At 44.0% G+C, this 26,771-nt stretch overlaps 2 protein-coding genes across 2 annotated transcripts; both read left to right on the forward strand.

Moving 5' to 3' along the window:
- The first annotated feature begins 2,558 nt into the window (after positions 1-2,558).
- LOC145342613 (eotaxin-like) lies at positions 2,559-4,093 on the forward strand. The gene is made up of 3 exons (XM_080188156.1): positions 2,559-2,643; positions 3,360-3,465; positions 3,567-4,093. The coding sequence occupies exons 1-3, from the start codon at positions 2,559-2,561 to the stop codon at positions 3,688-3,690; spliced, it is 315 nt and encodes a 104-aa protein (XP_080044282.1). The 3' UTR covers positions 3,691-4,093.
- Positions 4,094-14,668: 10,575 nt separating this feature from the next.
- LOC145342080 (C-C motif chemokine 18-like) lies at positions 14,669-26,122 on the forward strand. Its single transcript, XM_080187287.1, has 3 exons — positions 14,669-14,861; positions 21,841-21,925; positions 25,674-26,122. Exons 1-3 carry the CDS (start codon positions 14,795-14,797, stop codon positions 25,771-25,773), a joined length of 252 nt encoding a protein of 83 aa, XP_080043413.1. The 5' UTR covers positions 14,669-14,794; the 3' UTR covers positions 25,774-26,122.
- Positions 26,123-26,771: the final 649 nt, after the last annotated feature.

Below are 26,771 nucleotides of genomic sequence, written 5' to 3' on the forward strand. Positions count from 1 at the left end.
AGAATCCATTCACACCGAGAATCCATTTTCACCGAGAATCCATTCACACCGAGAATCCATTCATGGTGAGAATCCATTCACACTGAAGATCCATTCATACTGCGCATTCATGGAGACATAGAATCCCTCCCCATAACACCACATAATTACCCAGCCAATCTCCCCAACCTACACATCATAGAGGATCCAATTACACTGAGAGTCCATTTACACTGATGATCCACTCACACTGAGGATCCATTCCAGATACTTTTATTGAATTTAAATTCCACCGTCTACCATGTGATTCTCGAACCTGACTCCTCAGAACATGAGCTAAGTTTCTGGATTAATAGGCTAGCAATGATACCACTAGGCCAGCGCTTCCCTTGAGGATCCATTCTCACTGAGAATCAATTCATATTGCGAATCCATATGCACTGAGAATCATTAAACATTGAGGATCCATTAACAATGAAAATCCATTCATACCTGAGGACCATTCTGACTAAGAATCAATCCCTCAGTGTGAACTGATTTTCAGTGTGAGTGGATCCTCAGTGTGAATGGATTATTGGTGTGAGTGGATCCACAGTGTCAATGGATCCTCAGTGTAAATGGATTCTCAGTGTGAATGAATTCTCTGTGTGAATGTGACTCTGTTCACACTGAAGATCCATTCACATTAATTGCCTATTCATAGAGAGTTTATTTGTGTTGGAGAGAGATGGAGTGGGGGGAGTGCAGTGGGGGGTCTGGCAAGTAGGTTTCTGGTGACTGAAGTATGTTAAATCCATGGTGAAAATCTTGAGAAGGGACAGAAAATTGGAGAGTGAGTGAAAAAGACAATGAAAGTGCAATAAAATTAAAACCATCTCAAAACCAGTGACTGATATAATAGTATGTAATCTACTGAGGCACAGGAAAAATGTTGATGATGTTTCTGGACTGCATCCACAAAGCAATTCTCCCAACGCTTGTTAATTTCCAGTTTTGTGATAAATATTAATGATCCTCGAGGGTAACTAACTCACCTTGTGTAAAAAGAATGATTACATTCCATTCCCTAAGATCTGATCTACAATGTGACATTTGTGTGGAGTGTAAAGGGTTAACATCATGGATATGCTAATCTACAGGCGCACGATGGTGAGGCATGATCAGTCACATGTTGGAGAGTTTGGTATCTTGCTTAGCAAAATTATGCCAACTCTGTAAGCTTTTCAAAGCAGTGCAGATACAGAAGGGTTAAACAGATATCAGGATATACCTACAGTCTGGTTACTAACTAATTCTCACTCGGAGGTTGCAGGATATAAGGAGTAGCTCAGAACTATCGACAATCTTTTCATTAACACCAACACTGATCTCATTCTCAGCTGTGGCTCATTGGGTCTCACTCACACAGGTCAGAGCCTCAAAATCCACTCAGAAACCTGGAGCACAAAACCTCAGTTTACACTTCAATGCTGCACAGAGGGAATGCTGCACTACCTGGGGTGCCGCATTTCATGGGAGATGTTAAGCTGAGGCCCTGTCTTCCCTTTCAAATGGGCATAAAATATAATTTGGAAAAAGAGCAGAGCAGCTTTCCCTGGTGTCCTGGGAATTATGCAACTCTCAATCAACATCATTAAAACAGTTTAAAATAAAGTTAAAGTTCATTTATTAGTCACAAGCAGGCTTACATTAATATTGGAATGAAGTTTCAATGACAATCCCCCAGTTAGCACATTCCAGCACCTGTTTGGGTACGTAGAAAGAATTCAGCATGGCCAATGCACCTAACCCGCACATCTTTGGACCATGAGAGGAAATCGGAGCACCCGAGGAAAACCCACACAGACACAGGAGAATGTGCAAATTCCACACAGACAGGACCCAAGCAGGAATTGAACCCAGGTCCCTGGCACTGTGAGGCAACAGTGCTAATCACTGTACCACCGTGCTGCCCCAATCTGGCAATAATTATATCGCTGTTTGTAGGATCTTGCTTTGTACAAATTTCCTGCTGCCTTTCCTACAACAGTGACTACATGTCAGAAGAGTTTCAGTGACTGTGAAGCATTCTCACGTGTCTCGAGATGGTGCAAGACCAGTTATGGAAAGACAGTCTTTATGCCTTTTCCACTTATACTGATATATTTTGATGTTTAAACTTACTGCCTCCTCAGAGCTGTGTCCCACAGGGTGCTTAGTGTAGAATGGTGCAAACAGAAAGCTCAATTTTCCTCATTGGTTATCTCTTTGCCCAGATGGGGAAGTGGTGAAATTATCTGGGGAAAATAAGCTGACAGTTTCTGAAGAATCACCGACGCAGGAAGTTCCAGGCATTCAATGCTGCTAAACCCAAGAACTTCCATTCACAGAACAACATGCACTTCCCATTTCAGGGAATGCTGAAATGGAGCAACAATTACATTGGAGAACTTTCACTGCTGGCGAATGGGCAAAGTTCCAGGGGGTCTCCCCATTGCAGACTCTGCAGTTTTACACAATATAAACCGTGAGGTGATAACTGACTCCTGACAACCCACACTCACTCTTCAACACTCAACGCTTCCAAGTTGGGCAAGGACATGATGAAGACAGCACACTGTGTGGCTGCTGCTGTTTTGGGAACACTGCTGATCTGCTTGATACAGGATGTTGCTGCTTCTCCGGGTAAGAGAAAGAAACTTCCTTATTGGCAATATTCTCCGAGAATGTCAGAATGAACTTAACTGTGACAAACATTTTATAAATAGTCTGCTGGCCCTTCCACCAATTGCTCATGTTATTTATTAGTTTTCAAAGTGATTATTTGAAATATAGAATCATAGAACCTCTACAGTGCAGCCAGAGGCCATTCGGCCCATCAAATCTGCACCGGCAACAATCTCATTTGGCCCTATCCCTGTAACCCTACATATTTACCCTGTTAATTTGTCTAACTTATGCATCCCAGGACAATAAGGGGCAATTTAGCATGGCCAATGTACTGAACACACACATCTTTGGAATATGAGAGAAAACCAGAGCACTCAGAGGAATCCCATGCAGACTGGGGGGAACGTGCAAACTCCACAGACAGTGACCCAAGACATGAATCAAACCCAGGTCCCTGGAACTGTGAGACAGTACTGCTAACCACTGTGCCACTGTGCCGCCCAAAATATGATCCCAAATGAGAGTGTCTTTTTTCTAGAAAAGTGAAAGCTGAGAGGTGACTGATGAAGGAGGTTTATAAACATCAGTACAGATCAGTTGGGCTGAATGGCCTGCTTCATTTTGTTGATGTAATTCTATGGAAACAGCTAAAGAATAATGTTACTGACAGTGAAAATCTGCTTAATTTCCATCCCAACTTAAACTGTGTCTCTTTCTCCATCTCATTGCAGTTGACATTGCAGTCGAATGTTGTGAGAATTTTAAACCCACTCCTATTATTCATAAAAGGCTAGTGAGCTACAAGAAAACAATTGGCTGCTCCATTCCCGCCATTATGTAAGTCTTTCAAGGTGTTTTGATTGCAGTGTGTTGAAATAAAAGATATGGAGCTGGTGTCTGTAACTCTCTGATACTGACATCTCATTTCATTCTTTCAGTTTTACAAACAGACGGAATATGAGAATTTGTGCTAAAGCGAATGAGAAATGGACACAAGCTGCAGTCAGATTTCTGGAAAAGAGACCAAAGGAGCGAAGAGAGAATAAGACATTGAAAGCATAGCACTTTAAGACCATTTAAATACAGAGACTGTTGTCGTGATGCGATATCTTACTGGCTTACAGGCAGATTCAGGATGAGATTGAAATGTTGATTCTGTGATCATTTGTAAACTTACAGTTGATGTGATCATTAGCACTAATAATTACCATGGTAACTACATTTTCCCGTGTAAACCACAGTCGCCAAAAGTGACAGAAACAAAATGGTGTCACTGTATCAATGTGGGTCCCAACCAATGAAAGCCATGATGTCGGGCAATATTCCATAGACTTCACATTCAACAGTGTGAGGCTGTGTGAGTATAAACAATCAGTCTCCCCATTTCAGTGGGGTTTGTCCCTCAGACCCCTGACTGCCCTCGGCCAGAGAAGATGAACAGAATTACAACCACAGCTCTCACCACTGGGCCAGCAGTGAGGGGTCAGAGAAAGGAGGGGGTGAGGAGACACTGGGAGAGGGGATAGGGAAGACAATGGGAAAGTTGGTGGGGAGGCACTTGGGGTAAGGGAAAAACTGGTGGAGGGGCACACACTGGGGGAGGGGGTAAGGGAGACTGGGGATGGGGGAAACAATGGAGAAGGAGGGGAGACACTGGGGGAATATTTGGGGAAGACACTCTTTGTTCTATGTTCTATGTTCTATGTTCTTTGTGGGTTGGGGAAGACACAGGATGGTCAGTGAGGGAGACATTGGGATTTCCTGTTTCGATTGCTAATCTCATTGTTTTTATTATTCGATCCCGTCTCTTCCCTCATTTTTTCACTGATTTCTCAGCTCCTGCTTTCTATAAATTGAAAATGTGACAATGAAATAAAGAAGATTTTTGATACAGTCTCTCTTGTTGTCTCGAAGCAGCTTCATTCTTCATTTTTATTAAACATGTGAACAATGTTGACTTGCCTTCCTGTTTTCATCTTCGTTTTCCACTCAGAGTGTGAGCTGATTAATGATCTTGAAGCTTTACACAGGATGAGCAAGTATCCACAGCATGTTCAGCTATCATAGGAACAGGGGAGTAGGAGTAGACCATTCAGCCCTACAAAGCACGGAATGGAAACGATGCCAAAATCGCAGAAAGAGGGTGTTGTCAGGAATTTTCAAGTGGGATTTAGTGCAGAGGGGAAAGAGCTCCTCCTTTATTTAAACTTTTTCAATCTCTAGTGATTGTTGAATTGTTTACTTTTGTCCACAAACAAGGTACATGTAACTTTCCATTACTTTATCAATGTAAATTATTAACTAATTGACTAATTAAATAAATAAACTTAGACAGTAGTGACAGGGCTGGTGGTGTGCAGTGACTGCAGCATATGGGAATATGTGGAAAGCACTATAATTCACCAGAGGGAAGAATGAGGGAGATCAATATTAGTAGAGAAATGGTGCTGGGAAAAATGATGGGGAAAAAATAAGTCCCCAGGACCATGTAATCTACATCCCAGGGTACTTAAGGAAATGGCTCTAGAAATGTTGGATGCCTTGGTAGTCATTTTCCAGGGTTCTATAACGGTCCCTGCAGATTGGAGATAGTTAATGTCATTCCAATATTCAAAAAGGGAGGTAGAGAGAAAACAGGGAATTATAGACCAGTAAGCCACACATTGGTCGTGGAGAAAATTCTCAAATCCATTATCAAGGACTTCATAGCAGATCATTTTGAAAGCAGTGGCAGGATCAGACAAAGTCAGCATGGATTTATGAAAGGGAAATCATGCCTGACAAACCTGCTGGAATTCTTTGAAGATGTAACTAGTAGAGTTGACAAGGGGGAGCCAGTCAATGTGGAACATTTGGACTTTCAGAATGTGTTTGACAAAGTCCTGCACAATAGACTATCATGAAAGATTAAAGCACATGGTATTGGGGGAAATGTATTAAGATGGATAGAAAACTGGTTGGCAGAGAGGAAGCAAAGAGTAGGAATTAATGGATCCTTTTCAAATTGGCAGGCAATAACTAGTGGAATGCTACAAGGATCAGTGCTGAGACCTGAGTTATTGACTCTATATTAATGATTTGGATGAGGGAACAAAATGTAACATTTTAAAGTTTGCAGATGATACCAAGTCAGGCGGGAACATGAACTGTGACAAAGATGCAAAGATCCTTCAGAATGATCTGGACAGATTGGGCAAGTGGGCAAATTAATGGCAGTTGCAGTATAATTTGGATAAAACATAAAACCCTACAGTGCAGAAAGAGGCCCTTCGAGTCCGCACTGAACACAATCCCACCCAAGCCCTACCCCCATATCCCTACATATTATGCCCACTAATCCCTCTAACCTATACATCCCTAGACACTAGGGGTCAATTTCTTAGCATGGCCAATCAATCTAACCCACACATCTTTGGAATGTGGGAGGAAACTGGAGTACCCAGAGGAAACCCACGCAGTCACGAGGAGAATGTGCAAACTCCACACAGACAGTGACCCGAGCCGGGAATCGAACCCAGGACCTTGGAGCTGTGAAGTAGCAGTGCTAACCATTGTGCTACCATGCCGCCCAACGTGAGGTTATTCACTTAGAAAACAAGAAGGCAGATTACTACCTGAATGGCTATAATTTGGGAGAGGGGAGTGTACAACAGAACCTGGGTGTCTTTGTGCACCAGTGACTGAAGGTAAGCATGCAGGTGCAGCAGGCGGTAAAGACAGCAAATGGTATGTTGGCCTTCATTGCGAGAGGTTTTGAGGACAGGAGCAGGGATGTGTCATTGCAATTATATAGGGTCTTCATGAGGACATGTCTAGAATAGTGTGTGCAGGTTTGGTCTTCTTTTTTGAGGAAGAATGTTCTTGCTCTCGAGGAAGTGCAGCGAACGTTTACCAGGCTGATTCTGGGTTGGTGGGACTGATGTTTGAGGACAGATTGACTGAGTTAGGATTGTTTTTGCTGGAGTTCAGATGAATGAGGGGGAACCTCATAGAGACTTATAAACTTCTAATATGACTTGGTAGGCTCATAGTCTGAGGATTCGAGGTAGACCACTTTGGACAGAGATGAGGAGGCATTTCTTCATCCAAAGGGTAATGAGCCTGTGGAATTCGTTATCACTGGAAGTAGTTGATGACAAAATATTGAATGTATTAATAGGCAGCTAGATGTAGCACTTGGGGCTAATGCGATCAAAGGTTATGGGGAGAAAGCAGGGTAAGGCTACAGAGTTGGATGATCGACCATGGTCTTGATGAATGGCAGAGTAGGCTCAAAGGGCTAAATAGCCTCCTCCTGCTCTTATCTTCAATGTTTCTATGTAACAATATCTACAGAAGTTGTCTTAGGCAACTTCAACTCTAAGTTTCTGAGCTGCAGACATTGTGAAGCAATCAGAGTAGAGGAAAGTTACCCAGACACTTTGTCCCAGGATATAGTCACTCCCCTTAGATTAGGCAGAACATCAATCAAAAGTCGCGTCTGCGAGTCAGGATGGTCAGGGAAGCCAGTATGTAGTAAGGGAGGAACCCAGCCTGGTGCTTTGTCCAACAAGTATGAGGTGCTTGTTAGCTGTGTGGATAAGCAGATTAGTCAGGGACCATGGTGAATGACGCCATTCAAATTGGGATGAGGTGAGTGTGAAGAGGAACATGGTAGTGATGGAAAGGGTATGGTAAGCGGTATAGATAGTGTTCTCTAAAGCTGTGAGTGGGAACTCAGAGGGTGGTGGGTGAGTGGAATCGGCTGCCATAGGTGGTGGTGGAGGCAAATTCAATAGGGCCTTTTAAGAGACTTCTGGACAAGTACATGGGACTTAAATAGGATTGAGAGTTATAGGTAAGCCTAGTAGGTAGGGATATGATCGGCGCAACTTGTGGGCCGAAGAGCTTGTTTGTGCAGTAGTTTTTCTATGCTCTATGTTCTAACTCCCAAGATTGCGTTGCCTGCCCAGTGCAAAATTTTGAATCTACTTACCTAGCTGATTATTAAGGCCAGTTTACTGCTTTCCTCCCTTCAGGGAATTGTTTCTAGCAGCTGATTTATTTGTCCAATTGCAGCCCGACCGTCACAATGTGTAAAGACTGATATTGGAGTAGGCAGCGAACCTGCCAAGAGTATCAAAACCTATACACATTCATACAGAATTCTCCTGCTGCTGCCTTCTCACTGGGCTATGCATTTGAAGCTCCTTTTTCAAACTTTGCACATCTTTCCTTGGTTGTCACTACCTCTTTGACTCTACTGATATTAGGAAATTTTCACAGATCTCTGTGTACCTTGGTGTAGTTTCTAGTAAGCTGAGCAGTTGATTTTTTTCTCTGCCTCTCAGTCTCCATGTATCCTACCGAGCTCTTCTGGCAATTTTGAACTGTCATACTGAAAACTTTTATCAGGTTGTAATCTTTTTCAAGTTGATTTTGGAAGATTTTGGGGTCTTTCACTGCTATATGATCATATATTGGTTTTGACTGATTGAAAGAGGTTGCAGAGACATAGATACGTCTCAACAATTACTGTTATTCGGCAAGTGGGAGGCTTTCAAGGGAAAACTGAAAAGGTTGCAGGAAAGACATGTGCCGGTAAAGAGGAAGATGGGAAAGGTAGGATTAGAGAGCCGTGGATTACAGGGGACATTGAGGACTTGGTCAGGAAGAAGAGAGAGGCATATGTTAGGTCTAAGCAACTGGGAACGGAGAGAGCACTGGAGGAATATAGAGAGAGTAGGAGGGAGCCCAAAAGGGGAGTTAGAAGGGTGAAAAGCGGGCATGAAATGCCTTTGGCGGACAGAATTAAGGAAAATCCAAAGGCATTTTACTCTTATATTAGGAACAAGAGGGTGGTTAGAGGGGAAATCAGTCCTCTTAGGAACAGAGGAGGGGAACTGTGCATAGAGTCTGAGGGAATGGGGGAGATCCTGAATGAATACTTTGCATCGGTATTCACAAAGGAGAGGGGCTTGGTGTCTTGTAATGTCTTGGAGGGAGCTGCAGACCAGTTGAAGGAAATATCCATTACGAGGGAGGAAGTGTTAGGGTTTTTAGGCAGCATAAAAGCTGATAAAGCTCCGGGGCCCGATGGCATTTATCCTAGGCTGCTTATGGAGGTGAGAGATGAAATTGCTGGGCCTCTGACGCAAATCTTTGTCTCTTCTTTGGACACAGGTGAGGTCCGGTCCCAGAGGACTGGAGGATAGCTAATGTGGTACCGCTGTTTAAAAAGGGCAGTAGGGATAACCGTGGTAATTATAGGCCGATGAGTTTGACGTCAGTGGAAGGAAACTTGTTGGAAAAAATTCTTAGGGATAGGATGTATACACATTTGGAGCGTTGTGATCTGATTAGGGATACACAGCATGTCTTTGTTAAGGGGAGGTCTTGCCTTACGAATCTGGTAGAATTTTTTGAGGAGCTGACAAAAACAGTTGACGAAGGACGAGCCGTTGATGTCGCCTATATGGATTTCAGTAAGGCGTTTAACAAAGTCCCTCACGGTAGGTTGGTAGAAAAGGTTAACGCTCACGGGATACAGGGACAGGTATCTAGATAGATTGAAAACTGGCTAAACAACAGGAGACAGAGAGTAATAGTGGAAGGGTCCTTTTCTAGCTGGAGGTCTGTCACCAGTGGTGTGCCGCAGGGCTCAGTACTGGGACCTCTTCTCTTCGTAATATATATAAATGACTTGGAAGAGGGCATACGTGGTGTGATCAGCAAGTTTGCAGATGACACAAAGATGGCAAGATTGGCGGATAGTGAGGAGGACTGTCAGGTGACACAGCAGGATATAGATAGGCTGGTATATTGGGCAGATAAATGGCAGATGGAATTTAATCCTGATAAATGCGAGGTGATGCATTTTGGAAGGAATAATGTAGAGGGGAGTTACATGATAAAGGGTAGATCTATTAAGAGTATAGAAATGCAGAGGGACCTGGGAGTGCAGGTGCACAAGTCTCTGAAGGTGGCAACACAGGTGGAGAAGATTGCAAAGAAAGCTTATGGAATGCTAGCCTTTATAGGAAGGGGTATAGAGTTTAAGAGCTGGCGTCTAATGCTACAGTTGTACAGAATGTTGGTTAGATCGCATTTGGAGTACTGCGTCCAGTTCTGGCCACCTTACTACCAGAAGGACGTGGAGACCCTGGAGAGAGTGCAGAGGAGGTTTACCAGGATGCTGCCTGGTATGGAAGGACTGGGTTATGAGGAAAGATTGGGTAAACTGGGGCTCTTTTCCTTAGAAAGATGGAGATTAAGGGGGGATCTGATAGAGGTGTATAAAATAATGAAGGGCATAGATAGAGTAAACAGTGGCAGGCTTTTTCCTAGATTGGAGACATAAGAACCAAAGAACATAAGAAATAGGAGCAAGAGTAGGCCATCTAGCCCCTCAAGCCTGCCCCGCCATTCAATAAGATCATGGCTGATCTGAAGTGGCTCAGTTCCACTTTCCTGCTTTCTCCCCATAGCCCTTAATCCCCTTACCTACCAAAAACCTATCCACCCGTGTCTTAAATATATTTAGCGAGGCAGCCTCCACCACTTCAACGGGCAGAGAATTCCAGAGATTCACCTCCCTTTGAGTGAAGAAGTTCCTCCTCAACTCCGTTCTAAACTGCGGGCCCCCTTATCTTGAGGCTGTGCCCTCTAGTCCTGCTGTCCTTTCTGAGGGGGAAGAATCTCTCTATCCATCCCCTTCATAAGATCCCCCCTCATCCTTCTAAACTCCAACGAGTACAAGCCCAGTCTATTCAGCCTCTCTTCATAGTTCAACCCCCTCACCTCTGGTATCAGCCTAGTGAACCTTCTCTGCACTCCCTCCAAGGCCAAAATATCCTTGCGCAAGTGCGGCGACCAAAACTGCACACAGTACTCCAGCTGCGGCCTCACCAGTGCCCTGTACAGTTGCAGCAAGACCTCCCTGCTTTTATATTCAATCCACCTCGCTATGAAGGCCAGCATCCCATTTGCCTTCCTGATCACCTGCTGCACCTGTAGGCTGAGTTTTTGCGACTCAAGGACCCCCAGGTCCCTCTGCACCGTAGCATGCTGCAGCTTTTCGCCCTTTAAATAGTAATCCCTCCTACTATTATTCCTGCCAAAGTGGATAACCTCACACTTGCTAACATTGTACTCCATCTGCCAGGTCCTTGCCCACTCGCTTAGCCTATCTAGATCCCTCTGCAGACTTTCCACACCCTCCGCACAATTTGCTTTTCCACTGAGACAAATATCACGAGGGGCCATGAGCTTAGGGTGAGGGGGGAAGAGGTATAATTTGGATGCTAGAGGGAGGTTTTTCACACAGAGGATCGTGGGGGTATGGAATGCCAAGTAAGGTGGTGGAGGCAGGCATGCTGGACTTGTTTAAGGTTTACTTAAATAGACACATGAGCGAAACAGGGATGGAGGGTTATAGGAGGCTGTTTTAAATAAGGATCAGAGCCTCGGGACGTTCCTAGAAATCTAATGTTACATGTGTTGATGTTTTGTCTCTTTTACTCCGCAGGTGCGTTGGCCCACCTTGTTGTCTAACGAGGGGCATGCACACGGTGGGTCATGCGTGGGCTGCTCTTGGATGTTTCGAAAGTGGCCTAGTACTTCGCGTTGTTTGTGTGTGCTTAAAACTGGACCAGCAGATTGGCACCACAGCAGCTCAGTGACTATCACTGCTAGCTGTGCAGATACATGGATTTGGGCCAGTGTCTGTGGGAGTTTGCCCATTGTCCCTGTGGTTGCGTGGGTTTCCTCCGGGTGCTCCGGTTTCTTCCCACACCCCAAAGATGTGCTCTTAGGCTGATTGGTGTAACAAATTGTCCCTACATTATTCTCCCCTTAATCTGGTTTCCAATGGGGGTACCATAAGCATAAACATGGGTCAAGGGTGGAGGAGGAAAAACACATTGTTAAGATGGCGGCACGGGCTCGTTGGGCCTGTTTCCCGTGCTGTGCTGTTCTTTGTTCTTTGTTTATTGAAGGAACAGAACTATTGACAGATGTACAAGACTAAATGTTACTCAGTGTAAGCTGTGAGCTTTCTCCTTCGAGACTCTGTCATGTGACTGTCTCATCATATGGGCAGTACTGTTTTTCTAGTCCCCACACTGGGTGGGATTTTCTTTGCGATGTTGTCTTGCTCGCCAGTATTCAATGCTGAATACCAATTTGAGCAGGCTTGCACACTCCTGGAGCATTGCTGAACTGTTTGCTTCTCTCTATCTTTGTTATTCTGAACTCTGTCCTGCAGATGATGATCGAGGAAGCAGTCTGCCATGTGGACTGACATTCTTGTTATGAATCTAGATACCTACTGACTCAGGTGTCCTCAGTGTAATTGAGCAACTGAAGACACATCCCGCAAGACAAAGAACAAAGTACAAAAACAGCCGGGGAAACAGGCCCTTCGGCCCAACGGACCCGCACCACCATTTTAATATTACCAGTCCCCGCTCCACCCATGACCCTTGTCTATGCTTATGGCATTCCACATTGAGAGAAAACTAATTTAGGAACAATTTATTACCTCCAATCAGCCTAAGAGCACATCTTTGGGGTGTGGGAGGAAACCGGAGCACCCGGAGAAAACCCACGCAAGCAGGGGGAAAATGCGCAAACTCCCTCAGACACTGGCCCAAATCCATGTGTCTGCACAGCAAACAGTGATAGTCACTGAGCTGTCGTGTTGCCCAGCATCTGGTCCAGTTTAAGCACACACTAACGACATGAAGTACTAGGCTATTCTCAAACATCCAAGAGCAGCCCTTGTACGACCCATCGCGTGTATGCCCCTCGTTGGACAACAAGGCGGACCGACTTAAAACCTGTGAATTAAAAAAGAAAAACATTAGTATCATTCCACATCCTTATACATTACCAGGGACATCCCAAGGCTACTGAACCTTATTTAAAACAATTTCCTATATCCTTCCATCTCCAACCCACTCATGTGCCTGTCTAAGTAACTCTTAAACAGCTCCAGCGTGCCTGCCTCCACCACCTTGCTTGACAGAGCATTCCATACCCCCACTATCCTCTGTGTGAAAAACCTCCCTCTAATATCCGTGTTATACCTCTCCCCACTCACCCTAAGCCCGTGGCCCTTCGTACCATGCGTTTCTAACAGAGGAAATAGCTTACCACTGTTTACTCTATCTATACCCTTCATCATCTTATAGACCTCTATTAGATCTCCCCTCAGTCGCCGTCTTTCAAGGGAAAGCAGCCCCAATCTTTCCTCACAACCCAGTCTTTCCATACCAGGCAACATCCTGGTAAACCTCCTCTGCACTCTCTCCAGGGTCTCCACGTCCTTCCAGTAGTAAGGCGACCAGAACTGGACGCAGTACTCCAAATGCGGCCTAACCAACGTCCTATACAACTGCAACATTAGACTCCAGCTCTTATACTCTATACCCCTTCCTATAAAGGCTAACATACCATAAGCTTTCTTCACAGCCTTCTCCACTTGTACTGCCACCTTCAAAGACTTGCGCACTTGCACCCCCCAGGTCCCGCTGCATTTCTATACTCTTTATAGGTCTACCCTTTATCACATAACTCCCCCCTACATTATTTCGGCCAAAATGTATCATCTCACATTTATCAGGATTAAACTCCATTTGCCATATATCTGCCCAATGTACCAGCCTATCTATATCCCGTTGTATTGCCAGACATTGCTCCTCACTACCCACCAATCCAGGCATTTTAGTGTCATCTGCAAATTTGCTGATCACATCACTTACTCCCTCTTCCAAGTCATTTATGTATATTACAAATAGAAGGGGTCCCAATACTGAGCCCTGCGGCACACCACTAGTGACAGACCTCCAGCTAGAAAAGGACCCTTCCCCTACTACTCTCTGTCTCCTCTTACCAAGCCAGTTCTCAACCCATCTAGACAGCTTCCTCTTGAGAAAGTGACCTGATATTCCCAAATGGAGCAGGAATTGCAAGTTACAGATTATAGCTGTCCCACCAGTGTAATTCAAAACTTAAAACTTCTTGGATACAGGATGATTATTTATATAATTGCTGCTCATTTTCTCAGTGAGGTACTGTAATATACGCTGATATACGCACACACAAACACACACACTTTACACTCTATGCAAATTGGAAGTGTTTTTCTAATTTTTTCTCACTTTAAAATAAGAGCAAGGAGGTCATGCTGGAATTATATAAAACATTAGTTAGGCATTAATTTGAATACTGTGTGCAATTCCAATCACCTCATTACAGATAGGATATCGTAGAATACGCGAGAGTACAGAGGAGATTGACGAGGATGTTGCCAGGACTGGAAAGTTGTAGCTATGAGGAAAGATTGGATAGGCTGGGGTTTTTCTCCTTGGAATGGGGGAGGTGGGGGTGAGATTTACCTGAGATGTACAAAAAGTGAGGGGCCTGGATTGAGTGGATAGGAGGAGTCTATTTAACCCAGCAGCAAGGGGTTGCTGGGGGACACAGATCGAAAATGATTGGTGGAAATATTAGAGGAAAAACCTTTTCACCCAGAGGGATTCTGAAACTCACTGCCTGAAAGGAATTAGAGACAGAATCCCTGAACTTATTGAAAAGGTGTGTGGGTTTGCACCTGAAGCACTGTAATCTGCTGGACCAAACCTGGAAAATGGGATGAAGCTGAGTGGGTCGTTTATTGGTCGGTGCAGACACAATGGGCAGAATGGCCTCTTTCTGTGCCTATGATTCTATAATAGCTCCACAGTCCAGTTTCAGCATTATTCTTGGTGATTAATCTATGTGCTTGGAGTGTCGAATCCAGGCACCATTTCTAAACAGTCAGGTTGGGGGCAGATTGCTCAGCACAAAGCAAACTCCTGCAAAGATTCCACCACCGAGCCCCTGCTGACAGTTTCAGAAGGTCCGCGTGACACTGCTTTTCATCTGGGACTTGACCAAGGACAGGAATCCAAATAATCAGCTTTGTGGACTCTGATGTTGGAATGCGTTAAATCTCACCTCAATTGAATCCTGACTTGAAACTTTTCCAATGTAATTATGCAGCAGAACCACAGTCACATTCCCGCTCCAGTCACAGCCTAGAAACTTCTCCTGCCTCCTTTCTCTGTCTCAGGATAAATAGGGAGTTGCTCACCCCTCTCTTACTCACTGTTACGCTCACTTGTGCTGTGAACAGCCCTGAGATATGAAGTGTTATCTCCACATTGGACTCCTGCTGACCATGATCTGGATCAAGGTCAGTGTTCCCGCAGGTAAGCGTTAACACGTAGAGAGTCTACATAAGTTTGACTGCAATTTAAATCATTTGTGGGAGTTTCTTGGTATCAGGTCTGCACTTTGAGATCAGATAAACAGGCAAATGTCCTTCCTGTTACATTGGGTTCAACACGGAACAGGAATGGACTGCCCAGTAACCCCTCATTAGAGAGAATTTGTATAGCATTCTGCTCCTGATCACTGTCCAGTGATCCTTGGGTTAGAGAGAGAGAGATAAAATCATTCAGGTAAAAGCAAAATACTGCAGATGCTGGAATCTGAAACAAAAACAGAAAATGCTGAAAAATCTCAGCCTTCTGACAAAATAGAGTCAACATTGAGTCCAGGTGACCTTTCATCAGAGCACAGGTGAAGGTCTGACGAAGGGTCTTCTAGACTTGAAACACCTGTTCTATTCTCTCCCCACACATGCTGTCAGACCTGCTGAGATTTTCCAGCATTTTCTGCAAAATCATTCTGGATTCTACTTTGATCACTGCCCAGTGATCCCTGGGTTAGAGAGAGAAATAAACTCCTCCAGGATTCTGCTCCTGATTGCTGTTCTGTGACTCCTGGATTAGAGAGAGAGAGAGAGATGAGCTCATTCAATATTCTGCTCCTGGTCGCTGTCCAGTGACTCCCAGGTTACAGAAAGAGGGGAAATTGGCTAGGGTTCTGCTCCTGATCACTGCCCAGTGATCCTTGGGTCAGACAGAGGGGAAATCATCCAGGGTTCCTGCTCCAGGTCATTTTCCAATGATCACTGAGTTCGAGAGAAAGGAAATCAGCCAGTGTTCCTGCTGCTGATCACTGTGCAATGATCCCTGGATTAGAAAGAGGGGAAATCAGCCAGGGTTCCTGCTCCTGATCATTGTTGAACGATCACTGAATTAGAGAAAGGAAATCAGCCAGGGTTCCTGCTGCCAATCACTGTGCAGTGATCCTGGACTAGAGTGAAAGAGCAGAAATCAGCCAGGGCTCCTGTTGCTGGTCCCTGGGCTAGAGGCAGCGAGAGAGGGGAAATGAGCCAGAGTTCCTGCTCCTGATCATTGTCTAAAGACTCATGCCTGAACTTGTGCATGTGTTGGGAAATAGATTGTCGTGAGTAATATGATTGAATGAAAAATGTAAATATTTAACCTTCTGGTATTGAATCATCAGAGATCGATGTACATGCAAATCAGCAAGATAAGATATAAATACCTTATGAGCGACATTATAATTGTTAATGCTCGACTAATATTCTCTCTAGAAAGGAACATTTTCTAAGTTGCTCTGCTTCATTTCTGCATATACACAATGATTATTCGAATTTTAAAAATATTATATTTTAAATCTTTTGGTCATCATTCTCTTCTGCCTCTTTCCAAATTTAAATCTATTTTTCCTCTGTTCAGTATCTGATTTCATTGAGTTTTTTGAAGAGGTAACCAAGAAGATAGATGAGGGCAGTGCAGTTGATGTTGTCTACATGGACTTTAGCAAGGTACCACATGGTAGGTTGTTGCATAAAATTAAATCTCACGGACCCAGGGTGAGGTATCGAAATGGATACAAAATTGACTTCTTGACAGAAACCAGAGGGTGGTTGTAGAGGGTTGGTTTTCAAATTGGAGGCCTGTGACCAGCGGTGTGTCTCAGGGACCAGTGCTGGGTCCATTATTATTTGTCATTTATATTAATGATTTGGATGAGAATATAGGAGGCATGGTTAGTAGGTTTGCAGCTGACACCAAGATTGGTGGCATAGTGGACAGTGAAGAAAGTTATCTCCAATTGCAATAGGATCTTGATCAATTGGGCTAGTGGTCTGACGAATGACAGATGAAGTTTAATTTAGACAAATGCGAGGTGATGCATTTTGGGAGATTGAACTAGGGCAGGACTTACTCAGTTAATGGTAGGGCATTGGGGAGAGTTACAGAGTAAAGAAATCGAGGGATACATGCTCATAGCCCCTTGAAAGTGGAGTCACAGGTGGACAGAGTGGTGAAGAAGGCATTTGGCATGCTTGGTTTCATCGGTCAGAACATTGAATACAGGAGTTGGGACATTTTGCTGAAGTTGTACAAGACATTGGCAAGGCCACACTTGAAATACTGTGTGTATCATAGAGCACAGTATCATAGAATCCTACAGTGCAGAAAGAGGCCCTTCAGCCCATCCAGTCTGCATTGAACACAATCCCACTGAGGCCCTACCCTCATATCCCTATACATTATGCCCACTAATCCCTCTAACCTACGCATCCCTGGACACTAAGGGGCAATTTCTTAGCATGGCCAATCAACCTAACCCGCACATCTTTGGACTGTGGGAGGAAACCAGAGTACCCAGAGGAAACCCACGCAGACACAAGGAGAATGTGCAAACTCCACACGGACAGTGACCCGAGCCAGGAATCAAACCCAGGATCCTGAAGCTGTGAAGCAGCAGTGTTACCCACCACCATGCCGCCGTGTAGTTCAACTACAACTACTGTGTAGTTCTGGCCTATAGAAAGGATATTACTAAACTAGAAAGAGTGCAGAAAAGATTTATTAGGATGCTACCAGGACTTGATGGATTGAGTTATAAGGAAAGGCTGGATAGATGGGGCTTTTTTCTCTGGAGCATAGGACATTGAGGGGTGATCTTATACAGGTCTATAAAATAAAGGAAGGCACAGATCAGCTAGACAGTCAATAACTTTTCCCGAAGATAGGGCAGTCTGAAACTAGAGGCATAGGTTTAAGGTGAGAGAGGAGAGATACAAAAGTATTCAGAGGAGCAATTTTTTCACACAGAGGATGGTGAGTGTCTGGAACAAGCTGCCAGAGGTAGTAGTAAAGGCGGGTACAATTTTTTTTTTAAAAAGCATTTGGATCATTACATGAATAAGATGGGTATAGAGGGATATGGGCCAAATGCGGGCAATTGGGATTAGCTTAGGAGTTAAAGAAAAGGGCGGCATGGACAAGTTGGGCCGAAGGGCCTGTTTCTATGTGATAAGCCTCTAAACTCCTTCCTGTTCCTGTCTCCATCCTCCACACACGGTGGATTTATTACTCAACTATTAATCTCAACACCCTCCAAGAATTCTAGTTTAATGAGATAACAAGGATTTGACACTTAATTAATCTAACAATCTCTCTCTTTATTTAACACTTTAGGTACCAACTTAAACAGTTGCAACTCTCTAATTCATTTACTGAACTTTAATTCTCAATTTAACACTAACTCTATCAGAACTTAACTTAAATTATTTAACTATAAATAGTACTACCAAATTTCGAAAAACCTTGGCCATGAAATATCCCTGGTATAGAATCTATCTTCTGTCTGAAGAATCCTTCAGGGCACACTTCTTACAATGGTGAATCTCTATAAAGTTGTCGTTGGCAAACAAAGGACTGCACGTCTTTTATTTACATATTCTTCATTTGCTTCCAGAAGATTCTCTGTTATCCAGCCAATTATGTAGCCAGAAACTGATCACATGGCTCAAACAGCCAATGAAATTACGTATAAATGACACCATAATGTTTAGTTCAGATTGCATGCCCCTCACATAAAGGCAATAAAATTCAATGCCATCCAGACTTCTCGAAAGTATACTTCCCATATTTAGTCAACACAGGAAGCTTCAGACTACAGTTCCCAGATCAGAACTCCGATTCAGAGTAACTTTACAACCGGCATCTGGCTGTAATTATAAGTTGACCAAAAATTCCAGTATGCTTAGCTCCCAGCTACAGTAGCCATTTTAAAGCCAAAATTGTTGTTAAAATCATTGTTGTAGTCATTTTTTCCTCTGTCTATAGATTTTCCAGTCATTTGAGGGATAGGTCAGCTTTGGTCTTGTCAGCACAGAGAGGCTCCTCAAACTGCTGTGCTGCCTGCCTGAAGGCCTGGAACGCATTTCTTCATTCCACGAGAACATGTACAGTTCTGTCAAATAGAAGCTCACTCACAGAGGCTTATAAATCAGTTTCAGAACATAGAACATAACAGCGCAGTACAGGCCCTTCGGCCCTCGATGTTGCGCCGACCAGTGGAACCAATCTAATGACCCTCTAACCTAAACTAATCCAATGTTATCCATATGCCTATCCACTGACCACTTGAATGCCCTTAAAGTTGGCAAGTCCACAACTGCTGCAGGCAGGGCATTCCACGACCTTACTACTCTCTGAGTAAAGAACCTACCTCTGACATCCATCCTATAATTACCACCCCTCAATTTAAAGCTATGTCCCTTCGTGTTAGCCATCACCATCCGAGGTAAAAGGCTCTCACTGTTCACCCTATCCAATCCTTTGATCATCTTGTGTGCCTCAATCAGGTCACCTCGTAACGTTCTCTCTAATGAAAATAACCTCAAGTCCCTCAGCCTTTCCTCATAAGACCTTCCCACCATACCAGGCAACATCCTAGTAAACCTCCTCTGCACCCTTTCCAATGCCTCCACATCCTTCTTATAATGCGGTGACCAGAACTGTACGCAATACTCCAAGTGCGGCCGCACCAGAGTTTCTTACAGTTGTAACATGACCTCACGGCTCCAAAATCCAATCCCTCTACCAATAAAAGCTAACACACGATACGCCTTCTTAACAACCTGATCAACCTGGGTGCCAACTTTCAGGGAGCTATGCACATGTACCCCGAGATCTCTCTGCTCGTCAACACTACTAACAGTCCTTCCATTAGCCCTATATTCTGTACTCCTGTTACTCTTACCAAAGTGAATCACCTCACACTTTTCCATATTAAACTCCATCTGCCACCTCTCGGCCCAGCTCTGCAGCTTATCTATATCCCTCTGTAAACTGTAACATCCATCCTCACTGTCTACAACTCCTCCGACTTTGGTGTCGTCAGCAAATTTACTAATCCATCCTTCTACACCCTCATCTAGGTCATTTATAAAAATGACAAACAGCAGTGGCCCCAAAGAGGTACACCACTTGTAACTGAACTCCAGGTTGAATATTTCCCATCAACCACCACCCTCTGACTTCTATCAGCTAGCCAATTCCTGATCCAAACTGCTAAATCACCCTCAATCCCATGCATCTGCATTTTCTGCAATAGCCTACCATGGGGAACCTTATCAAACGCTTTGCTAAAATCCATATACACCACGTCAACTGTCTTACCCTATCTACCTCTTTGGTCACCTTTTCAAAAAGCTCGATAAGGTTTGTGAGACACGACCCACCCTTCACAAAACTGTGTTGACTTTCCCTAATCAATTTTTTTTCCCTCTAGATGATTATAAATCCTATCCCTTATAATTCTTTCCAAAACTTTGCCCACAACAGAAGTAAGGCTCACTGGTCTATAATTCCCAGGATGGTCTCTACTCCCCTTCTTGAACAAGGGGACAACATTTGTTATCCTCCAGTCTTCCGGCACTATACCTGAAGCCAATGACAACATGAAGATCAAAGCCAAAGGCTCTGCAATCTCCTCCCTAGCCTCCCAGAGAATCCTAGGGTAAATCCCATCTGGCCCAGGGGACTTATCTATTTACACACTCTCAAGAATTGCCAACACCTCCTCCTGATGTACCTCAATCCCGTTTAGTCTACTACCTGGTATCGCAGTATTCTCCTCGACTACACTGACTTTTTCCTGCGTGAATACTGACGAAAAATACTCATTCAGTGCCTCTCCTATCCCTTCAGGCTCCACGCACAACTTCCCACTGCTGTCTCTGACTGGCCCTAATCTTGCCCTAACCAATCTTTTATTCTTCATATGCCTGTAGAAAGCTTTAGGATTTTCCTTGATCCTATCCACCAAAGTCTTCTCATGTCCTCTTCTAGCTCTTCTTAACTCTCTCTTTAGCTCCTTCCTGGCTAATTTATAACTCTCCAGCTGCTCTAACTGAGCCTTCACGTCTCATCTTTACATAAGCATCCTTCTCCCTCTTCACCAGAGATTCAACTTCCTTAGTACACCATGGTTCCCTCACTCGACCACTTCCTCCCTGCCTGACAGGTACACATTTATCAAGGACTCGCAGTAGCTGTTCCTTGAATAAGCTCCACATTTCAGATGTTCCCAGCCCCTGCAATTTCCTACTCCACCCTATGTATCCTAAATCTCGCCTAATAGCCTCATAATTACCTTTCCCCCAGCTATAACTTCTGCCCTTTGGTATATGCCTATCCCTATTTTTAAGACATGGGTTGATGGGTTTTTGATAAGAGGGGGGATTAAGGGTTATGGGGAGAGGGCGGGAATGTGGAACTGAGCCACGACAGATCAGCCATGGTCTTATTGAATGGCGGGGCAGGCTCGAAGGGCTAGATGGCCTACTCCTGCTCCTATTTCTTATGCTCTTATGTTCTTTCCATCACTAAGGTAAACATAACCGAATTGTGGTCACTATCACCAAAGTACTCGCCTACCTTCAAGTCTAACACCTGGTCTGGTTCATTACCAAGTACCAAATCCAACGTAGCCTCACCTCTTATTGGCCTATCTACATACTGTGTCAGGAAACCTTCCTGCACACATTGGACAAAAACTGACCCTTCTAATGTGTTTGAACTATAGCTTTTCCAATCGATATTTGTAAAGTTAAAGTCCCCCATAACAACTACCCTGTTACTTTCGCACCTATCCAGGATCATCTTTGCAATCCTTGAATCCTTTTCCCAGGTCTGCAAGCAGTTAGGACTGGCAGAGTCAAAAAGACCAAAGTTATGGGCCAAGTTTAGAGATTCCATCTTCCATCAACACTGAACCTCACTCTGGAGGTCACCAAAAGCTTCACAGACTTTGGGTCACCAACTATCAGCACCCTGTTCATTGATGCTAAATGCTGAATATACTGATCCAATGGAACACAAAGCTGCAGGGAGTCAAGGGCCAGTGTTGGGTTCCTTACAGAGCGCAGTCTCCGGCGATGGTTTAAAACAATGTCTCTTCATGTTCTTGTACTGCTTTCAACTATCTAAAATGATTCTCTTTGATCTACAGCAATTTGGAGTAATTCTTCCATGCCAGAGGAAGGACTCACTGATTCCTCCAAAACAGCACATGACTGCGCATCTCCTGCTGTTCTGTAAGTTGTCAGTAGTTCCCTGACAACTGCTTCTCTCAGAAGAATCCTTCAGGGCACACTTCTTACTATGGTGAATCTCTATAAAATTATTGTTTGTTTGCCAACAATTTTATAAAGATTCACAACTGTAAGCAGTGTGCCCTGAAGGATCCTTCAGAGAGAAGTCAGTTGTCAGGAAATTATGCATTTAAATTCAGAGCTGACACTAATATTGGACAAACTAGTACACAAAATAGGGGTCTGATCACAGGTGTTGATCCCCTCACCATTCAGTTGAGGTATTGCGAAGACTTGGTCAATGTAGAGATTTCAGCATGGTTCACAGTTTGGGAAAGTAAAGCTATGAATGGTGATGTGCCTGGACTAAACTCCATCAATAATGGACTCGCCTTGCTCTCCAGTACTGTCAACATTGCACGCTGCAGATGAGACAAAGTTTAAAAAGGATTGCAGGGAAAAACCTGGGAACTACAGACCAGTGAGCCTCACATCTGTGGTGGGTAAATTGTTGGAAGGTATTTTGAGAGACAGGATCTACAGAAATTTAGAAATGCAAGGACTGATTAGGGACAGTCAGCATGACTTTGAGTGGAAAATAATGTCCCACAAATTTAATTGAATTTTTTGAAGGGGTAACTAAGAAGGTAGATGAGGGCAGTGCAGTTGATGTTGTCTACAATGATTTTAGCAAGGCCTTTGACAAGGTACCACATGGTAGGTTGCTGCATAAAGTTAAATCTCATGGGATCCAGGGTGAGGTAGCTAAATGGATACAAAATTGTCTTCTTGACAGAATAAGGAGATGCTGGCATTGGCATCTTGACAGAAGCCAGAGGGTGGTTGTAGAGAGTTGTTTCTCAAACTGGAGGCCTGCGACCAGCAGTGTGGCTCAGGGATCAGTGTTGGGCTCACTGTTATTTGTCACTTATTAATGGTTTGGATGAGAATATAGGGGACATGGTTAGTAAGTTTGCAGATGACACCAAGATTGGTGGCATAGTGGGCAGTAAAGAAAGTTATCTCCATTGCAACAGGATGTTGATCAATTGGGCCAGTGGGCTGACAAATGGCAGATGGAGTTTAATTTAGGCAAATGCGAGGTGATTGAATCAGGGCAGGACTTCGCTGTTAATGGTAGGACATTGGGGAAATTACAGAACAAAGAGATCTAGGGGTACATGTTCATAGCTCCTTGAAAGTGGAGTCACAGGTGCACAGAATGGTGAAGAAGGCATTCGACATGCTTGGTTTCATCAGTCAGAACATTGAATACAGGAGTTAGGACGTCTTGTCGAAGTTGTACAAGACTTGGTAAGGCCATACTTGGAATATTGTGTGCAAATCTGGTCACCCTATTATAGAAAGGATATTATTAAACTAGAAAGAGTGCAGAAAAGATTTACTAGGATGCTACCGGGACTTGATGGATTGAGTTATAAGGAGATTGGGACTTTTTTCTCTGGAATGTAGGAAGCTGAGGGGTGATCTTATAGAGGTCTACAAAATAATGAGGAGCATAGACAAGGTAGATAGTCAATATCTTTTCCCAAAGGTAGGAGAGTCCAAAATTAGAGGGCATAGGTTTAAGGTGAGAGGGGAGAGATACAAAAGTGTCCAGAGGGGCAATTTTTTCACACAGAGGATGGAGTGTGTCTGGAACAAGCTGCCAGAGGTAATAGTAGAGGCAGGTACAATTTTATCTTTTAAAAAACTGTTTAGATAGTTACATAGGTACAATGGGTATAGAGGGGTATGTGCCAAATGCGGGCAATTGGGATTAGCTTAGGAGTTTTAAAAAAAAGGCGGCATGCACAAGTTGGGCTGAAGGGCTGTAAACTTCTATGATTCTATGACAAGGGGGTTTGCATGAAATAGTGGCATGCAGGATGAGGAGGAATTTCTTCTCTCAGAAAATTGTTAATCTTTGGAATTCTCTATCTCAGAGAGCAGTGCAGGCTGCATCACTGAATTTATTCATGGTCAAACCGGATTTTTGATCTACAAGGGATTGTAGGTAATGGAGATACCAAAAGAAAAGAGTCAATGTCAAATCAGCCATAATCTCATTGAATGATGGAACAATCTCAAGGGCCAAATAGCTACTCTGCCTCCTAGCTCTTATAATTATATGACATGGAGCAATTAAAAAATCTACTTTTATATTAGAGAGACACAGGCACACATATATCCACACAGCATGATAGATAGAGTAGAAATCCCTCTGCACTGCCACCATCAAACACTCCCAAGACAGTTACAGCACAGGTTAGATACAAAATAAAGCTCTCACTACACTGTCCCCATCAAACTCCCAGGTCAGGTACAACACGGGGTTAGATAATGCTTCTGCACTGGCCCCAGCAAACACTCTGGAGTGCATTGCAGGACTGTAGGGGCATCATGATGGCATAGCACTAGGGACCTGGGTTTGAATCCAGCTTGGGGGACTGTCTGTGTGGTGTATGCACTTTCTTCCTACATCTGCATAGGTTTCCTCCAGGTGCTCTGGTTTCCTCCCACAGTCCAAAAATGTGCAAGTTAGGTGGATTGGCCATGGTAAATTGCCCCTTAGAGTCCCAAGATTAGTGGGGCAAACGCATGGTGTTAAGAAAATGGAGCCTGGGTTAGATGCTCTGTCAGAGAGTCAGTACAGATTTTATGTGTCAAATGGCCTCCTTTTGCACTGTAGGGATTCTATGATTTTATAAAATGATCTTGAATCCAGGATTGTGGTCCCTGCTTTGAGAGCCTGTGGCACCAGACCTAGTTCTGCTGTAGAGCAGGGTCAGGCAAAGAGCAAGTGAGCTGTAGTAATAGGGGACTGACTAGCTAGAGAGACAGACAGGTGTTTCTGTGGCCGTGATCGAGACTCCAGGATGGTGTGTTGCCTCCCTGGTGTCAGGGTGAAGAATGTCTCTGAGCAGTTGCAGGACATTCTTAAAGGGTGAGCAGCCAGAGGTTGTTGTTCACATTGGTACCAATGACATAAGTAGAACATAGAACATAGAACATAGAACATTACAGCGCAGAACAGGCCCTTCGGCCCACGATGTTGCGCCGACCAGTTACAAAAACAATGACCCACTAGCCTATACCAATCCCTTTTCGTCCATAAACCTATCCAGAGATCTCTTAAACGCCCCCAAACTAGACGTAGGAAAAAGGATGAGGTCCTGAAGTGTGAATATAGCGTTAGGCAGAAGGCCAAACTGCAGGACCTCAAAGGTAGTAATTTCTGGACTACTAACGGTGCCACGTGCTAGTGAAAATAGGAATAGGAAGATTAGGCAGATAAATGCATAGCTTGAGAGCTGGCACAGGGGACAGGTATTTAGAATTTTGGATCATTGGAATCTCTTCTGGGGAACAGGTGATGTGTTCAACAGGGACAGGTTACACCCAAACTGGAAGGGGATTAATATCCTGGTGGGGAGATTTGCTAGTGCCACTCAGGAGGGTTTAAACTAGTTTGGCAGGAGGGTGGGACCCAAAGCAGTAGGGAAACTACCTGGGCAGGTAGTGGAGGTTGAAACCTTACAATCTTTAATAAAAAGTATTTGGATGAGCACTTGAAATATTATAACGTTTAAGAATATGGGACAAGTGCTGGAAATGGGGTTAGTGTGACTTTAGTAGTAGATACTGTCAGTGCAGACTTGATGGGCCAAAGGGACTTTTCTGTGCTGTGTGACTCTATGACTACATGACTTTTCACCTTGCCGCTTGCTGAACTCAATATTCTGTACAGGTTCAAGACTACAGAGGGTTTGGAGATTTGTCTTGACCCAATGGAGCTATGGATGCAAAAAGCACTTGGCATCCTGAAGAAACGCTTTGAACAGAGCTAGAAGTGGAGGTCATAGAGAAGCCCTACAGAGTGATGAATCTGGACCCAGAAGGCCACACTCATTCTTGTATCAATAACAAAACTCAGTACATTCACCCTGCTGCTTCATCAATCTTTTGCTGTTCTCTCATTTTTTTGCTAAACTGCACAATTATTTTAGCTTTCATATTTCCATTGTTGTGTTTCTCCAAGGCAAAATACTTTCCTGAAGCTTGCTTCCTTTCATACAAAGTATCTCTGTACCGGTCCACACGATTTTGTGATATTTTTGCTCCATAGTTGAATTGTCAAGGTTTCTTTCTAATCTGGAATGTTTAGCTGTGTCAGATAATAAAAAGACAATTCTGCCATCTTTTGTACTCATTATTACCTAGGGCTCACATCCCATCAAGCCACGTACAAGTGCACCAGGTCAGGTAACTCAATTCCTGGCTCCACGATGCCTTCCCAAGTCAGGAGTGTCATGGAATACTCCCCACTTGCGTGATGAGTGAAGCTCCAAAACAAGCTCAACATGATCCAGCATTAAAGCGCCCCCTTGATTCACACCCCCAGCCAGCAACTTAACATTCACTCCGTCCACCACTGGTGAACAGTGGTGGCTGTGTATACCATCTAAAAGATGCACTGCAACAACTCACCAAAGTTCCTTAGGCAGCACCTTTCAAACCCACAACCACCACCATCTAGCAGGGCAAGGGCAGCAGAGACAGGCAAACACCAAAACTGGAGATTTCTCGACAAGTTGCTCACCATCCTGACATGGAAATATACCTTTGGTGAATGTCTGGAATGCGCTGCCTGGAGAGGTGGTGGGACCAGGTACTATAGCAACATTTAAGGGGCATCTAGACGAATACGTGAATAGGATAGGAATGGAAGGATATTGAACCTGCATACGGTTTTAGTTGAGGGAGGCATCATATTGCGCGCAGGCTTGGAGAGCCAAAGGGCCTGTTCCTGTGCTGTTCTTTGTTCACTCCTTTGTGTAACTGGGTC

The sequence above is a fragment of the Carcharhinus amblyrhynchos genome, chromosome 4 (assembly GCF_965287045.1).
Source record: "Carcharhinus amblyrhynchos chromosome 4, sCarAmb.v2.hapA, whole genome shotgun sequence".
NCBI lineage: Eukaryota > Metazoa > Chordata > Chondrichthyes > Carcharhiniformes > Carcharhinidae > Carcharhinus > Carcharhinus amblyrhynchos.

What these genes read in the sequence shown, in the direction of transcription:
- LOC145342613 (XM_080188156.1), top strand. Translation starts at nt 2,559, where the DNA reads ATGATGAAGACAGCACACTGTGTGGCTGCTGCTGTTTTGGGAACACTG. An exon ending in GGATGTTGCTGCTTCTCCGG is followed by an intron (nt 2,644 to 3,359) that starts GTAAGAGAAAGA and finishes ATCTCATTGCAG; the next exon opens with TTGACATTGCAGTCGAATGT. An exon ending in TGCTCCATTCCCGCCATTAT is followed by an intron (nt 3,466 to 3,566) that starts GTAAGTCTTTCA and finishes TCATTCTTTCAG; the next exon opens with TTTTACAAACAGACGGAATA.
- LOC145342080 (XM_080187287.1), top strand. Translation starts at nt 14,795, where the DNA reads ATGAAGTGTTATCTCCACATTGGACTCCTGCTGACCATGATCTGGATC. An exon ending in CAAGGTCAGTGTTCCCGCAG is followed by an intron (nt 14,862 to 21,840) that starts GTAAGCGTTAAC and finishes TTTGATCTACAG; the next exon opens with CAATTTGGAGTAATTCTTCC. An exon ending in TGCGCATCTCCTGCTGTTCT is followed by an intron (nt 21,926 to 25,673) that starts GTAAGTTGTCAG and finishes TATTCTGTACAG; the next exon opens with GTTCAAGACTACAGAGGGTT.